This window comes from Microtus pennsylvanicus, chromosome 22 (genome assembly GCF_037038515.1).
Source record: "Microtus pennsylvanicus isolate mMicPen1 chromosome 22, mMicPen1.hap1, whole genome shotgun sequence".
In the NCBI taxonomy this organism is placed as follows: Eukaryota; Metazoa; Chordata; class Mammalia; order Rodentia; family Cricetidae; genus Microtus; species Microtus pennsylvanicus.
Genome location: NC_134600.1, coordinates 20524778 through 20541387, shown reverse-complemented (window position 1 = coordinate 20541387; position 16610 = coordinate 20524778). Strand labels below are relative to the sequence as shown.

At 37.0% G+C, this 16610-nt stretch overlaps 1 protein-coding gene across 1 annotated transcript; it reads left to right on the top strand.

Annotated features, from left to right (window-relative positions):
• Positions 1 to 489: 489 nt before the first annotated feature.
• LOC142839829 (zinc finger protein 431-like) lies at positions 490 to 14445 on the top strand. Its single transcript, XM_075956208.1, has 5 exons — positions 490 to 499; positions 8374 to 8493; positions 8687 to 8747; positions 10958 to 11091; positions 14342 to 14445. Exons 1-5 carry the CDS (start codon positions 490 to 492, stop codon positions 14443 to 14445), a joined length of 429 nt encoding a protein of 142 aa, XP_075812323.1.
• Positions 14446 to 16610: the final 2165 nt, after the last annotated feature.

Genomic DNA, 16610 nt, shown 5'->3' with positions numbered 1-16610 from the left:
GTTTAGATAGATTCATCACAGCAACAAAGAAGAAAGTTGGAATAAAAGAGGTACCTTAACAGTGGTTTTGGTTGCTGCAGTGGACTTGGGAATATTGACTGTGGAAGAATTTTTAAGATATCAGAACTTTAGATGGCAAAAGTCATTCACAGAGAAATCTACACAGCATAATTCAATGGATTTTTTTTAAATTTTTTTCTTTATTTATTCAAAATTTCCACCTCCTCCCATCCTCCCATTTCCCTCCCACACCTTCCTTATCCATTCCTCTCCTGAGGGACACCTAGGTTTTATTCAGGTTCTGGCTATCACAAATAGTGCTGCTATGAATATAGTTGAACAACTGCTTTTGTAGTATGATTAGGCATCTCTTGGGTATATTCTCAAGAGTGGAATTGTGGGATCCTGAGGTAGGTTGACTCCCAATTTCCTGAGAAACTGCCACACTTATTTCCAAAGTGGTTACACAAGTTTGCATTCCCACCAACAATGGATGAGTGTTTCCTTTACTCCACATCCTCTCCAGCATAGGCAATCATTGGTGTTTTTGATTTTAGCCATTCTGACTGGTGTAAGATGGTATCTTAAAGTTCTGGGAATCTTGACTGTGGAAGAATTTTCAAGATATTGTGACTTTAGATTGCAAAAGTCAGTCACAGAAAACTCTACACAGCTAAATTTTTTTTGTAGGACCTGAAAGATGTGAATGTTGAGTACTTGTGGACAGTGCATGTTAAAATCAGCATTTTAGTGGGCAAAAGGCTCTGCAGGAAACAAAGGAGTTAGGTTGGTCTATCTATCCTGAGAGATGTTTGTTTTAGGTTTTTTTTCAGGTTAAAATCCATGGCTCCTAGGACACAGTGTGTCTTGAGTAAGGCATTAGGCTAATCTGTGTTTCTCGAGTATTCCCTTAGTGGTCAAGGAAGTTTGGAAGCTCAACAGCAAAATTGGTCTGAGACAATAATCCTGTATTCCCTGTATAGCTTACAGTCTTCATGATATCCCAGCAGCTATCCTGTATTGATCCTGCAAATTTCTATTATCTTCTATTTCTGATAAAGTTATCAAATATCTGATTGCTCTCAATACACAGTCACAGCTTGACTTGCTGTGCCCTCTCCATCCCAAGCCTGGATTCATTCCTCATGGCTCTGTTATGTGATCTTGGCCTGGTAATTAGGGCAGGTGCTTAGAAGACTTCATAAAATCATTTAACTAGAGATCATTTGTGTGATACTTGGCCCCAAAACTATCTTGATTTTTCCATGTCTGAAGAATAAAAGCCCCAGGTAGTTTCAGATGGAAGTCCTATGATGAAAAAGAGACAGGGGTTTTCATGGTTTTCAGCACCATTAAAGGAAGGCCCTTGCTCTGAATTTAAAGTTAAGAAAGTGCCCAATGCCTAAGACTCTATCCAGCTATGCCCTTAATTTATGGAAGTAGTATAAAATGTAATTCTTGTCTCATGTTGGAGGGATGCTACTTGGCCACTTGATCATTCCCCGCACACCCAGACCCTCAAAATAGCCATGTAGAAACTATATTAATTTTTTCTTTTTTTTGGGTTTTTTTTTTTTTTGGTTTTTCGAGACAGGGTTTCTCTGTGGTTTTGGTTCCTGTCCTGGAGCTAGCTCTTGTAGACCAGGCTGGTCTCGAACTCACAGAGATCCGCCTGCCTCTGCCTCCCAAGTGCTGGGATTAAAGGCGTGCTCCACCACCGCCCGGCGAAACTATATTAATTAAATCACTGCTTGACCCATTAGCTCTAACTTCTTATTGGCTAACTCTTACATATTAATTTTACCCATCTCCATTAATCTGTGTGTCACCACAAGTTTGTGGCCTACCAGCAAAGTTTGTGCACATTTTTCTCCAGTGGAGGATCCATGGCATCTTCTGACTCTGCCCTTCTTTCTCCCAACATTCAGTCCAGTCCTCCCCACCTGCCAAAGTTCTGCCCTTTCAGCAGGAAAACACAGTTTCTTTATTCAGTAATGATAATCACAGCACACAGAGTGCACTCCCACATCACTCTCAGGAGCATCATACATAACCTGCAGTAAATATAGTCAAAGTTCGGTAGGGTTCATTGGATCTTGGCAGGATCACCTATGTTTTACTGATGCTGGAAATAAGAAATATGCAAAATGTGAAGGTCATGGATTCTTCTTCTGTGGTAAGTTCATCACAATTATAGCCATCTATGATTGGGAGATTCAGAGCCCTAGTGAAGAGACTGTGGGAGTTCATTGCATTAAGTGTTGAAGATGAAGCTGGGTTACATTTGAGACCACAGGATGTTGAAATTTCCAAGCTATGAGACATCTGTCATCGAGGCCTGCATATGAGGAATGGAAGCAGCAATAGAGTAATATATATATGAGAAGTGGCAGGGATCTGTGTAATAGTTTCACCTTATATTGATAATAAACTTTGTTAGTAGTCAGAGATAAGAGCTAGCCATTAGCTTAATGAACTATCATAGAAACTTTGAGGACTGCAAACTGAAAAGGGACAGGAAGTAGAGAGTTGAGGCTGAGAGAGGATCCTTCTTTCTCCTAGATGGAGGCAGTCAGATCACTGGTTGTGCTCTGCTGCTTCTCTGAACTTTCAGGTTCACACCCCTATATCTGACTCCTGATTTCTATTAATAATAATTAATTAGATTACCACTCCAATAAAGTTAGTTAATATTAGTTTCAAAAAAGATCTCTTGAATAAAAAAGATAATAGTTCATCAGAGAGCATTATCATTCAATCTTAATTAATTTGTAAGACTAACAGATGTTTTCCTTTTGATTAAATACAATTTCCAAAAATAAAACTCCATAAAGTTAGGCTTAAGGCAAAGTTTTGTTTTATCTTTACAAAAGCATGAAAACATCAAACTAAGGAATCTAAAATCCACTGGACAACCAAGACATCTAAAAAAAAAAACCAAATCATCCAAATAAAATGTCCCCCTCCAAAAGAATAAATTGGCATAACAGTCACTTATTATAATCATATTAGGTATGTTTTCAAGGGAAAACAAAAGGACATTTCCCCCTTTTTTTTCCCATGCAGATTCCTCTGTGTTGCTCTGGCTTTCCTGAAACTCATTTTGTAGATCATTCTGGCCTCAAAGTCAATGAGATATACCTGCCTCTGCTATGAAAGTGCTGGGTTAAAGGCCTGCACCACCACAGCCTGGCAAAAAGTTATTTTAAATATACAGTTGGTGTTGTTTCTTTATTTTAAATGTTGTTTGCTTTATAATTCCTGTTGACTCAGGTAGTATTATTTTCTCCTTCTGGGTTCTCTGATGGAGCTAAAGACTCAATAATTGTAATTATGCATGTTACCAAATTGAAAATTGAATGCAAATATATATATAAAGTATATAATGTGAAGAGACATAGGAACATTATTTAAGGTTGGTAATACAAGTTAGGATAAAAAGAAATTTACAAACAACACCTTGGGCTTACTGAGATAGGATAGATGATAAAATATTTTCTCTAAATTTTCCAAATGCAGAGGGATTGGACATTGCCAATATAATTCTTCCCAGTATATATTACATATGTATTCATCGTATATAGCCTTACTGTGTTAGTTAAAACCTTCACTTTTTAATTAGGCTCTTGAATTTCAAAATCAGGTCTCATCAAAGTTGGCCAAAAATAATTGGATAAGTTGTCTGCCCTCATTAGGTTGATTTTATTTTGCTGACTAAACCTGTTTAGATTTGTTTAAACTTTCAAATTTTGTAGAGAACAACTTTTTCGGTAGTATGTCTATTTCTTCCTTGACCCAGGGGTAGTTTGATAGAGCACTCTTCATTCTCCATGAGTTTTTAGGCTTTTTGTGATTATTGTTGTTGTTAAATTCTAACTTTAAAACATAGTGATATGATAAAACACAGGGTGTTATTTCAATTTGTGTGTGAGTGTGTGTGTGTGTGTGTCATGGATTGCCTTGTTACCATGTTTGTAGTCCATTTTAGAGAAGATACCCCGAGGTGCTGAGAAGAAGGTATATTTTTTTGTTTTTGGATGGAATATTCTGTAGATGTCTGTTGAGTCCATTTAAGTCAAGTCATCTGTTAGTTGTCTTATTTCTCTGTTAAGTTTCTGTCTAATTGACCTGTCCATTGGGGAAGAGTAGATTGTTGAAGTCTCCGACTAGTAATATGTGGGATTTGATGTGCATTTTAAGCTTTAGTAGTGTTTCTTTTACATATGTGGGTGTTATTATATTTGTGGCATAGCTGTTCAGGATTGAGACTTCATCCTAATGAATTGTTCCTTTTATGAGTATGAAGTGTCCTTCATCGAATCTGATTGATTTTACTTTTCAGTCTATATTATTTTATTTATTTATTTAAAATTTCTACCTCCTCCCATCCTCCCATTTCCCTCCCACTCCCCTCCTCCCCCTCACTCTCCAGTTCTAAAAGAAGTCAGGGTGCCCTGCCTTGTGGGAAGTCCAAGCACCCCCTCTATCCTTGGAAGATGTGCATCTAAACAGACTAGGCTCCCAAAAAGCCAGTACATGCAGTAGAATCAAAATCCAGTGTCGTTATCATTGGCTTCTCAGTCTGCCCTCATTGTCAGCCACCTTCAGAGAGTCTGGTTTAATCACATGCTCATTCAGACCCAGTCCTGCTGGCCTTGGTGAGCTCCCACTAGATCAGTTCCACACTCTCTGTGGGTGGACACACCCCTCGAGGTCCTGCCTTGAAGTAATGTTGTCTTTGAAGTTTAGGTTATTTCTTCTATAAAGCAAAAGGATGAATCCTTGGTATACAGAGCTAGTTCCAGGACAGGCTCCAAAGCCACAGAGAAACCCTGTCTCGAAAAACCAAAAAAAAAAAAAAAAAAAAAAAAAAAAAAAAAAAAAAAAAAGGATGAATCCTGCTTTAGGATCCATTCTCTAAGCTTGTGACAATTTGTAAGTGAATTGGATCTATTGATAGTAAGAGATATAAATGACCAGTGATTGCTACTTCCTGTTTTATTTCAGTAGTAGTGTTTGTGTGTTTCTCTTCTTTGGGTTCGTGATGTCAAGTTATCTGTTGCCTGCGTTTACAGTTAGCTTTCTTGGGTTTCCCACTAGTACTTTCTGTATGACTGGATTTCATGGAATACCTTGTTTTTTCCATTGATGGTGTTTGAAAGCTTTGTCGGTTATAGTAGAGTTCTTAGTCTCTTAATGTCTTCAGCATATCTGTCCAGGGCCTTCTTCCTTTCATAGATTCCACGAAGAATTTGGGTGTTACTCTGATAGGTCTGCCTTTATATTGTAATTGACCATTGTCCTTTGCAGCCCTTAATATTCTCGCTTCATTCTATATGTTTTGCATTTTGATCATTATATGTTAGAGGGACTTTTTTGTCCAGTCTTTCTGGTGTTCCCTAAGCTTCTTGTACATTTATAGATATACCCTTCTTTTGGTTGGAAAAGTTTTCTTCTAAGATATTTTTTTGTTGACTATATTTCCTGTGCCTTTGAGTTGGTGTTCTTCTCTTTCTTCTATCCCTATTATTCTTAGGTTTGGATTTTTTTTTCATGGTGTACTAGATTTCCAGGATGTTTTGTGTAATGTATTTGTTGGAGTTATTGTTTTCTTTCACCAATTAATCTCTTTCCTCTATAGTATCATCAGCACCTGAGATTCTCTCTTCTCTCTTTCTATTCTGTTGGTTACACTTCCTGCTGTAGTTCCTGTTTGTTTACCTAGATTTTCCATATACAGAATTACCATCATTTGTGTTTTCTTTATTGCCTCTATTTCAGTCTTCAAGTCTTTTTTTTTCTTTTTTTTTTAAATATTTATTTATTTATTTATTATATATACAATATTCTGTCTGTGTGTATGCCTGCAGGCCAGAAGAGGGCACCAGACCCCATTACAGATGGTTGTGAGGCACCATGTGGTTGCTGGGAATTGAACTCAGGACCTTTGGAAGAGCAGGCAATGCTCTTAACCTCTGAGCCATCTCTCCAGCCCCCAAGTCTTTTTTTTTCTTTGACAAGGTTTTTTCTAGCTTTGGGCCTGCCCTGGAACTAGCCCTTGTAGACCAGGCTGGACTGAAACTCACAGAGATCCACCTCCCTCTGCCTCCCAAGTGCTGGGAATAAAGGCATGCACACCACCACTGCCCAGCCCCAGTCTTTAAGTCTTTTAGGTTCTTTGCTTTACCACTTTGATTATTTTTTCTTGGTTTCGTGGGTTTCTTTGAGAGATTTATTGATGTCTTCCATTTTTGTTTGTGTTTTTCTCAATATCTTTAAGGGAATTTTGATTTCCTCATCACCCTCACAAAGTTACACTGAAAATCATTTACTGTTGCTTCTTCTGGTTTAGGATGATCAAATCTTCCTGGTTCTGGTGTTACCATGTTGTTTTCTATGTTGTCGGCTGAATTCTGGCATTGGCACCCACCCATCTCATCCTTCAATGGGTGTAAGCAGTGTCTTTGCCTCTTGGTCTAATCTATAAAGTAGCTGATTTTGTTTTTGAGAACTGTTCTTGGCCTAGTCTGTGTTTCAGAGAGCAACACTTCAGAGGTCTGTCTTTGCCCTCTGTCTTGGCCTGCTCTTTTGGTCTGCTCTCCTGGGTCATTCTCTTGGTCCAGTCTGTGCAGTTCATTGAATGAACAACCTCCCAGAAAAGATCACGTACTTGAACAAGTTTCTCTCCTTGGTGGCCTTTCTTTCAATTTCCTATAAACCTTTAGTAGGAAAGGCCTTTCTAGATGAAATGCCTCATTGTATGTGATGAGTCTCAATATCCTCAACTAATTTTCTGACTTTTATGTCTACTGTGTTGTTGTTGGAATTAATCAGTCAGCTTTCCACTCATACTGAAATGTTTTTATTATCATAATAGGCTTGATCTGTAAATCACATAAAATAGAAGAAATAGTTGCTGTTCAGTGCTAAGGAGTTTGGTAGGCTGCAGTTTTAATTGTTTTGTTTGCTTGTCTGAGTAACCTTTGCTGTGTGGCTCCAAATTCCTGAAATTAAAGGGAGGGGGACTTCATTCATGGCTTTATTTGTTTTTATGTTGTTGGATGATGACCCTGGAATGTAGGCTTTTTCCATGTCAAGCATGTGCTGCTGTGCTCAGCTTCACACATATCTTGAATTTTAAATTTGACAGAGGGTATCATTCTGATTCCCAGGATTCTATGTATTCATGACATTAATACTGCATGAGCATTCTGAGTCATTGAATTGGAGGTGCATGAACTTCTTTCTGCTTGTTGTGCTTGCTGTTAATTTTTCACTCAATTTGACTATTTTATGTGTCTGCATGGATATGCACCATATGGGTACTAGGTCATCGGAGTGATCAAAGCTTCTCAGACATTCTGAACTTGGAATAATAAGTAGTTGTGCTCCCCATGTAAGTACTGGTAATTGTGCCCACCTCTTTTCAAGACCAGGAAGAGCTCAGAAGTACTCAGCCATATTTCCAGATCTGTGTTAATTTGTTATGCCCAACATTTATATAGCTAATGTTTTCACCTGTCAATTTGTAATTATTTTGAACATAAAGTAGCTTTTCATAAAATGTTTTTGGTATTGCAGTTGAAAATAGGAAACTTTAGCTGTCTGGAATATGAATACAGATATGGAGTGAATGCATAATTCTTTGTAGGAACTTCAGTAAATATCTCTGAATTCTTTCAATCTGATTTGTTTGTTTCCCTGATTTTTGCAATAAAGTTAGTGTCTTACTGTGTATTTCCACCTGTCCCAAAAATGATTCCATAGACTTGGCTGACATTCAACTCAGAGACAAAATATACACAACTAGCTTTCTGAGTGCTGTGCTTAAAGGCATGAGTCAATACACCCACTTTGCCCACTGTATTTTTCTTTTTTGTAATTAGTATTTCTTCATATAATTTTCTTTTTTTTTAAATATTTATTTATATTATGTATACAATATTCTGTCTGTATGCCTGAAGGCCAGAAGAGGGCACCAGACCTCTTTACAGATGGTTGTGAGCCACCATGTGGTTGCTGGGAATTGAACTCAGGACCTTTGGAAGAGCAGGCAATGCTCTTAACCACTGAGCCATCTCTCCAGCCCCTTCATATAATTTTCTAAGTGTACTATGTCCTGTTTATCTGTTTCCTTGGTTCTCTCTATTAATAGGAAGTTCTTTTGTAAGGTGATATCCCATTCAAAGAGTAAAGAAATGACAGTGGTGACTTCTAATCAATTTCCTTCTAACGTGATTATCTTTAGTGTCATGTAATAATAGTGGGGAATACTAGAATTTTATGACTCTACTGTCAAAGATGTATTGATTTACAATGTTGTCACATTTCTGCTTTCCATTATAAACATGAATGAAATATTTTAGAGTTCAGTGACCTATGATGATGTGCATATCAACTTCACTTGGGAAGAGTGGAATTTGCTGGATCCTTCCCAGAAGAATCTCTACAAAGATGTGATGCTGGAGACCTACAGGAACCTCACTACTATAGGTAAAAATGAATTTCCTTTAAGTTTCAAACTAAATGGACAACTTTTTCTTGGTTAATAATGTTCTTCAGTAATTTATTTAAAAACAATGAGTTGGATAAAGCAGTTATGGTTCTAAGGGTCCCTTAAGATAACAGCTGAAACATTGCACAATTTTCAATAACATAACATACATTTTCTGGTATTATATTTTAGGATGCATTTGGGAAGACCATAATACTGAAGAACATTGTCCATGTCCTAGAAGACATGAAAGGTAATTTTCTTGTGCAAGCTTATAACATTGTGCCTCTGATGAAATTTTTCTTCATCCTGAAAGTTTTAGTCTAAAGCAACACTGTAAATAAACACAGTTTTAAGTGCACTGACAGTTATCAAATTCTCACAAATCCCTAAGTCATATGTGAATATCATTTGAATGACCTTCTTTTAAGAAAGCAATGGCTAAAAAAAATCACCTTTTGAGGCATAGCACCATGAGAGCTTTGTTGTAGATCTGCAAATAAATTTCTTTTTTGCTACTCATAATACAAAAGGTATACACATTGAAGATATATCTGCAAAACTTTGTAAAACAAAACAACAGCCCATAGTAAATCTTGTATTACTCCTATACCTCTTGTGACTGTAATAAGTTTAGTGATAGAAGCTGTTAGAGTTGACTCATGTGGCAGTTGTTCTACAGAAACCCTGATACCTATACCACCAGTCTGCGAGGAACAGCAATTCAAAACCTGAGAATTCAATGTGGAAATCTCTTATGTGTTATTCTTCTTTACTAAGTATACCATACATTATTCTTGATACAAGTGTATGAGCATGGGGATATAGAGAGATGTAGCATACCACTCTCTAAGAACAATCAGATAACTAGTAGCCACATGTTGAGTATACTTGTTGAATTTGATTCAAGTATACCATTAATTGTTTTTCTACCATCATTGTTAATACATGAACAAACTCACACTGCAAAAAAGCTGTATGCATTCTACAACAGTGCAAATAGTTTTGGGGGTGCTAGTTGACATAGTATATGCCATATGATTCACAGTATAGGAGAATTCATGAATGCTAAAGCTCTGTGTTTATCCATTTCTCTTCACACATGTATAAAATATCCTATAGAAAAAAGTTTCAGGGAAGGTAAAATGGTAAGCGATAAAAGAAAGGAATTTACCATTGGAGGTATCTTCCAAGTTGCAAACAAGTGCCTAATTAGAGACCAAAACATAAGTTTAGACACAGTTATAGAAAGTTCGTATCTGATTCCTCTTTATAGTTGGACTATATTATAAAATTCATTCATACAAATGTCTAGGCACAACACTGTATTGAATGTGGTAAAGCTTTTATATGTGCCAATTATCCTTGCAGGATTGAAAGAATTCAAGCTGAAGAAAAACTTTCAGTAGATATTCAACAAGGTGAACCCTTGACACGTGTCAGTCACCTTAAATGGAATGAAAGAACACATACTGGAGAGAAACCCTATGCATGTAATCAGTGTGGTAAGGCCTTTGCACAAAACAGTCATCTGCAATTGCATAAAAGAACACATACTAGAAAGAAACCTTATGAATGTACTCAGTGTGGTAAGGCCTTTGCATGGTACAGTGCTTTTCGATACCATGGAAGAACACATACTGGAGAGAAACCCTATGAATGCAATCAGTGTGGTAAGGCGTTTGCAGATCACAGTAGTCTTCAAAAGCATAAAAGAACACATACTGGAGAGAAACCCTATGAATGCAATCAGTGTGGTAGGTCCTTTGCACGGTACAGTGCTCTTCAATACCATGGAAGAACACATACTGGAGAGAAACCCTATGAATGTAACCAGTGTGGCAAGGCCTTTGCAGCTCACAGTCATCTTCAATACCATAAGAGAACACACACAGGAGAGAAACCATATGAATGTAATCAGTGTGGTAAGGCCTTTTCACAACACAGTAATCTTCAAAGACATCAAAGAATACATACTGGAGAGAAACCATATAAATGTAATCAGTGTGGTAAGGCCTTTGCAGCTAAGAGTAATCTTAAAAACCATCAAAGAACACATCTTGGAGAGAAACCATATAAATGTAATCAATGTGGTAAGGCCTTTGCATTTCAGGGAACTCTTCAACGCCATCAAAGAACGCATACTGGCGAACAGCCCTATGAATGTACTCAGTGTGGTAAGGCCTTTGCACGTCATCATCATCTTCAATTGCATAAAAGAACACATACTGGAGAGAAACCATTTGAATGTAATCAATGTGGTAAGGCCTTTGCAGCTCAGAGTAATCTTCAAAACCATAAAAGAACACATACTGGAGAGAAACCTTATGAATGTACTCAGTGTGGTAAGGCCTTTGCTCAATACAATCATCTTAAAAGCCATAAAAGAACACATACTGGAGATAAACCTTATGAATGTAATCAGTGTGGTAAGGCTTTTACAACGAACATTCATCTTCAAAGGCATAAAAGAACACATACTGGTGAGAAACCCTATGAATGCAATCAGTGTGGTAAGGCCTTTGTACAACACAATGATCTTCAAAGTCATCAAAGAACACACACCGGAGAAAAACCATATGAATGTAATCAGTGTGGTAAGGCCTTTGGAAAGAATAGTCATCTTCAAAGGCATAAAAATTCTCACCCTAGATAGAAACTCTGAGTTTATTCAGTGTGAGAAGGCCTTTGTAGCACATGATCAACTTCATTGTCATAAAAGAACAGATACTGGAGAAAAACCCTATGAATGTAATCGGTGTGATATGAAATTTGTTGCTCACAATAATCTTAAAAGGCATAAAAGATCTCATCGTAGATAGAAACTCTTTGATTGTAATCAGTGTGGTAAGGGCTTTGAACAACACAGTGATCTCTAAAGGCATAAAATAACATACAAAAGAGGGAAACCCCATGATGTATTCAGTGTGTAAGGCCTTTGCAGATCACAGTAATTAATGTTCAAAGGCTTAAAAGAGTAAGAATCATTATGAATGTAATCAGTGTGATAAAGCCTTTTTATATTTTAGTCATCATTAAATGCATAATCTCCTGTATGTGAAAACAACCATGATTGAAATCGATGTGGTAAATCCTTTGTCACAATCAACCATTCAGAAGAGAAAGTATGAATTTAATGAATGTAGGCTTCAAAACATAAAAATATCATACTGCATTGAAACTCTGTGAATAAATTCAGTTAGTCAAGTAACCATTACTCTAGTATTTTAAATTCTATTTAGATCAATTTTAAGACTAAAATTGAAACAAGCTCATAAAGAAGAAATTCCTATCCATGAAAAAAATGTTAATGCGTTTAAACATCACAGATTTCTTCAGGTTCAACATAAACTATTTTCATCAAAGCCTTGCAGGAAGTAAACTATAAACCATGTTTTGTCAAGACTGATGGAGGAGATAATTGCATTGTGGTTTCTAATTTTAAACAGTTGAGGTAGTCACTAGAGTGTGCTGTATGTGTGGCAAATTCATTTAGCGAAGTTTATTTTGTAGACCTTATATTCCTTCTATGACTTTTGTTCATATTCTGTTGTGCCTGTACAATGTGATAGGTATTTTTCTTCTCTAATGTATATAATGGAGCCCCTATCATATAATTTGACCATTGGTTATTGAAATATCAGGCCACGTTTGATCACACTTTTCACATAATGGTGGTGGATTGTGTTTCCGGTTTTGATTTTCATCTTTTCACAAATTTCATTGAAATTTTGTTGTTTGATATTTGTCTTATTATGTCAGTAATTGAACTCATGATGCTCATTTGTCTTACTCTTGAGTACAAATCCAAGGATAGATGATGTACACCCAATATACTGTGATTTCAAGAGAATTTAACAATGTAAATGTTAAAATAACTGATAAAAATTATGAGAAATTTAAATACCTCGTGTGTATTCCACAAAGTATTTTCATTTATCTGATATGGATATAATAATTTATGAAAATCAGCAAACATCTGTATATGTAATTCCATAGCTGGATGTTCTATAGGAATTGAGGTAAGGTTTTTAGTCTTGCTCACAAAAGTGCTTTCCCACTGAGCCATTTCACTGGTGCTCAAATTCAATGTGAAAAAATATTACAACAGTAAAATTTGTTGATTTTGAAGAGTAGACCTTGATTTATAAGACTTCCTCAGGACCAAAATTATCCACCAGAAAATTGTCTCATTTAGTAAAGTTATAGTTCATTGCTGCCAAGTCTGATGACCTGGTATCTATCTCTGGGTTATATACAATACTTGTACAAATTTTCTCACATTTCTCTAAGAGTTCATTCATGAATATTTAAACCCAAAGAAGTGCCATTTAGGCCTTTTGTAGTCAAATGTCTCCATAGGATTAATCATTAGAACTCACACAGCAGAAGTAGATCATAGACCCCTGTTAGTTTTCCTGTCAGTGCTACATACACATCACGACACAGGTGTATTCACACAGTCACACTTCAAACATTTTTAAACAGATGTAATTAACAACACAATGAAAATAACCCATTAGTGAGAGCATGTGAAATGATTTGGTCATTTAAATTATAGAACTTCAAGAAACATTGCTATTCATCAGAACAATGATGCTCCTTTTTGTATATTATTTTATTATTTCTTTCTATGATTCAATGAGAAGTCCTTAAAACATATTTCAACTGGACTTAGAGGTATATTGTAGTAATATGAACGGCGGTGGAGCTGCATCCCCAAAACCCCAGCCACCTGCCCGGCTAGCTTATGCCCCAAAATAATTACACGGACACTGTATTCATTTTAACACTGCTCTGGCCCATTCCTATCTAGCCTATTCTAGGCTAATTCTCACATATTAATTTATCCCAATTCTAATCATCTGTGTAGCACCCCTAGGTGCGCTTACTGGGAAGATTCTAGCCTAAGTCCATCCTGGGTCGGAGCTTCATAGCGTGCGTCTTCCCTGGAGCAGGTAGCATGGCGTCTCTCTTGCGTCTGCTCCGGAGAGGAGAGCTGTGGAGTCTGACCTCACTTCCTCTTCCTCCGGGCATTCTGTTCTGTTTACTCCACCCACAGGGCCAAACAGTTTCTTTATTGCTTAACCAATGAAATCAACAGATTGATATATGACACTCCCACATCAGTATATGACTATAATTACAGCACACAGGAGTGTGGGTCAACTGATGTCAGTGAGGCCAGCTAGTTCCCCATAATAACTTCCTGGCCTCCATGCTATGTGGAGGTATTCTGTCTCAAAAATTCCAAAAAAATTCGAGACCAGCCTGGTGTACAAGAGCTAGTTCCAGGACAGGCTCCAAAACCACAGAGAAACCCTGTCTCGAAAAACAAAAACAAAAACAAAAAATCCAAAAAAAAAAAGCCTATCTCAAATTATGGAACTTTTCCTAATAAAATCAGGCTGGACTCAGACTGATTTCAACCAACCTTTTTTTTAAATCTTCACTTACATAAAAAAGAACTGTGATAACAATAACCATAAACGGTATTGAAATTCCATTAACATTCAGTCCATGAAATCATTTGACAACCGTCTAGAGGACATTTAGATCCTTCAAGTGCTATACGACAGAAGGAACAGTGGGACACCTTCACCTTCAGCTTTATAATGACACTTGTGGGAACAGGAGAGTTGTCTCAGGAGTACTGATCCTCTTTGGTACCCAAGTTCAAGTCGTAGCACCACATCTGATTGATCAGAACTCCCTGTCATTGCAGACATTGAAGATCTGGTGTCTTATTCTGGTCTCCTAGGGCAGCACATATGCAAATGCTGAAAGGACATGTATGTATTTAACTCTTTATTTTAGTAGGTATTTTTTGTTTGTCTCATATTTTAGAAAAGAATGAAATTGAATTTAGATATAGAAGTTTGACCAATGAATATACCAAAGGTATCCCAGGTACCAGTGGTGACCAGAAGATGGTGTCTAATCCCCTGTGACTTTAGGTACAGACAGTTGTGGGTAGTAAATCTCAATGTTAGGCCCTGTGGATGAGTCTTCAGTGTTCTAGGTGCTGATCTTCTATTCAGCCTCATGAACATGTCATTAATAACAGTGATGTGGGAAAGGCTGGTATAATAAGTTCATCTTTTACTCAGGCTTGATGACCCAGAAGAAATAAAAAATCGATAGCACCAGAAACTAACTTAGACTTGGTTCTTTTTGAATTTCTGATCATCATGAATTATCAAAAAGATAGTTTTCACCTTTAATCCCAGCACTCGGGAGGCAGAGGCAAGCGGATCTCTGTGAGATTGAGACTAGCCTGGTCTACAGAGCTAGTTCCAGGACAGGCTCCAAAGGCACAGAAAAACCCTGTCTCGAAAAATTTAAAAAAATAAAAAAGGTGGGCTGGAGAGATGCCTCAGTGGTTAAGAGAACTGACTGCTCTTCCAGAGGTCCTGAGTTCAATTCCCAGCAACCACATGGTGGGTCACAACCATCTGTAATGAGGTCTGGTGCCGTCTTCTGTCATGCAAGCATACATGAAAGGAATGTTGTATACATAATAAATAAATAAATCTTTAAAAAAAAGTAGTAATGCTTTGTAAATCTCCATCTGCCTAAGTGGTTAGACATGCCTTCTCATGTCCCATTTTTCATTTCTTAGTTTTTTGTTTTGTTTCATTTTTCAAGACAGGATTTCTCTGTAGCTTTGGGTCCTGTCCTGAAACTAGCTCTTGCAGCCTAGGATGGTCGTGAAGTCACAGAGATCACCTGCCTCTGCCTCATGAATGCTGCGATTAAAGGTTTGCACCACTACCGGCTGTGTTCTCCCATCCCATTTTAAATTGTTCACAGTATAACCCTGGGCTTGACTCCAAAACAGACTTCAAGATGATAACTTATGTGGAATGCAAAATCTGTTCTAGCCTGGCTCCTAATTTTAAAATTAACTACCCCAGATGCCTGGTGTTATTACAGAGATTTTGTTTATTAAACTTTTAAGTTTGTGAAATGATTTATGCAGATGAAGCCATATTATTCTTGAACATCAGTATCTCCAGTTGTAACAAAATGTTTCTGAACCAAAAGTTCTTATGTTGGATCATGTGGCATTGATCTCACTCCATTATTCCCCGGAAATGAGCTTGTTCTCCTCATGATTAAACCAACTAAATTCTTAGGGTAAAGAACGCAATCATCACTCAGTTATAAAATTACAAATTTGAGTCATGAATCCATTTCAGTAATAGAAATAGGATTTGTGTGTGCAGCATGGTTTCTGCCTTCATACCATAATAGGTGGAATAGTTTACTATGTACACTATAGGGGAAACAGTGAAGGCAAACAGTTGTGGAGTCACCATTATGAAACACAGTATGATTCTAGATGGTTATGGGATTTTGTTTTTCCCAGCATGTATTGATCCATGCCATATAAATGAAATCAGGCCAGATTTCCGTATACAATGTGGAGGTTAATAGAACCAATTAATATGGAATTTCTAAGAAGGAGCTCTCATATACAGATATGTTCAACCTTGCTCTCATTGTTCCATCCATTAGCTGTAACTGCATATTTCAGGTGACAGGTCTCAGCAGCTAACATTACATATAAGCGCAGGGTAAATTAATATCTTATGAATGCCATTCCCTCTGCCAGGGAATGATTTTCTCTTTTGCAAAGTCAATTTAGCTATGTGCTTTTTTTCAGTTTTATTTGTTTTTTAAAAATAATTATGAGTTTCAGTTTTTAAATTTGAATTCCTTTACATTTATCCTTGTTCTACTTTCTTATTTCTTTCTGTTCTCCATTGCTTCTAGGTCATTAAGAATTTCTTCCTTGTTTTCTCAAGTTATGTTGATTATTTATTTCTGTTTAGAGCAATGTCTTCTGTAGCCTAGGCTTGTCTTACAGTGAGCAGTTTGAGAATTCCTTTGAACTCATAATCCTGCTTTTGCCACCGAGTGCCAGAAAGAAAGTCCTGCAACTGCTTCAAGCATGGGTCTTACCTAGGCAGTGAGAAGGAAAAATAAACCAGTAAATGAGTGTGCTCCTTTGTAAGAATTGAGTTCAATGGCTAAATGTAAGACATATGTAGTCCCAGCAGAAAAAGGCATAGACAAGAAGGAGCATAAAAACTTCCCTCTTTTGAAAGAA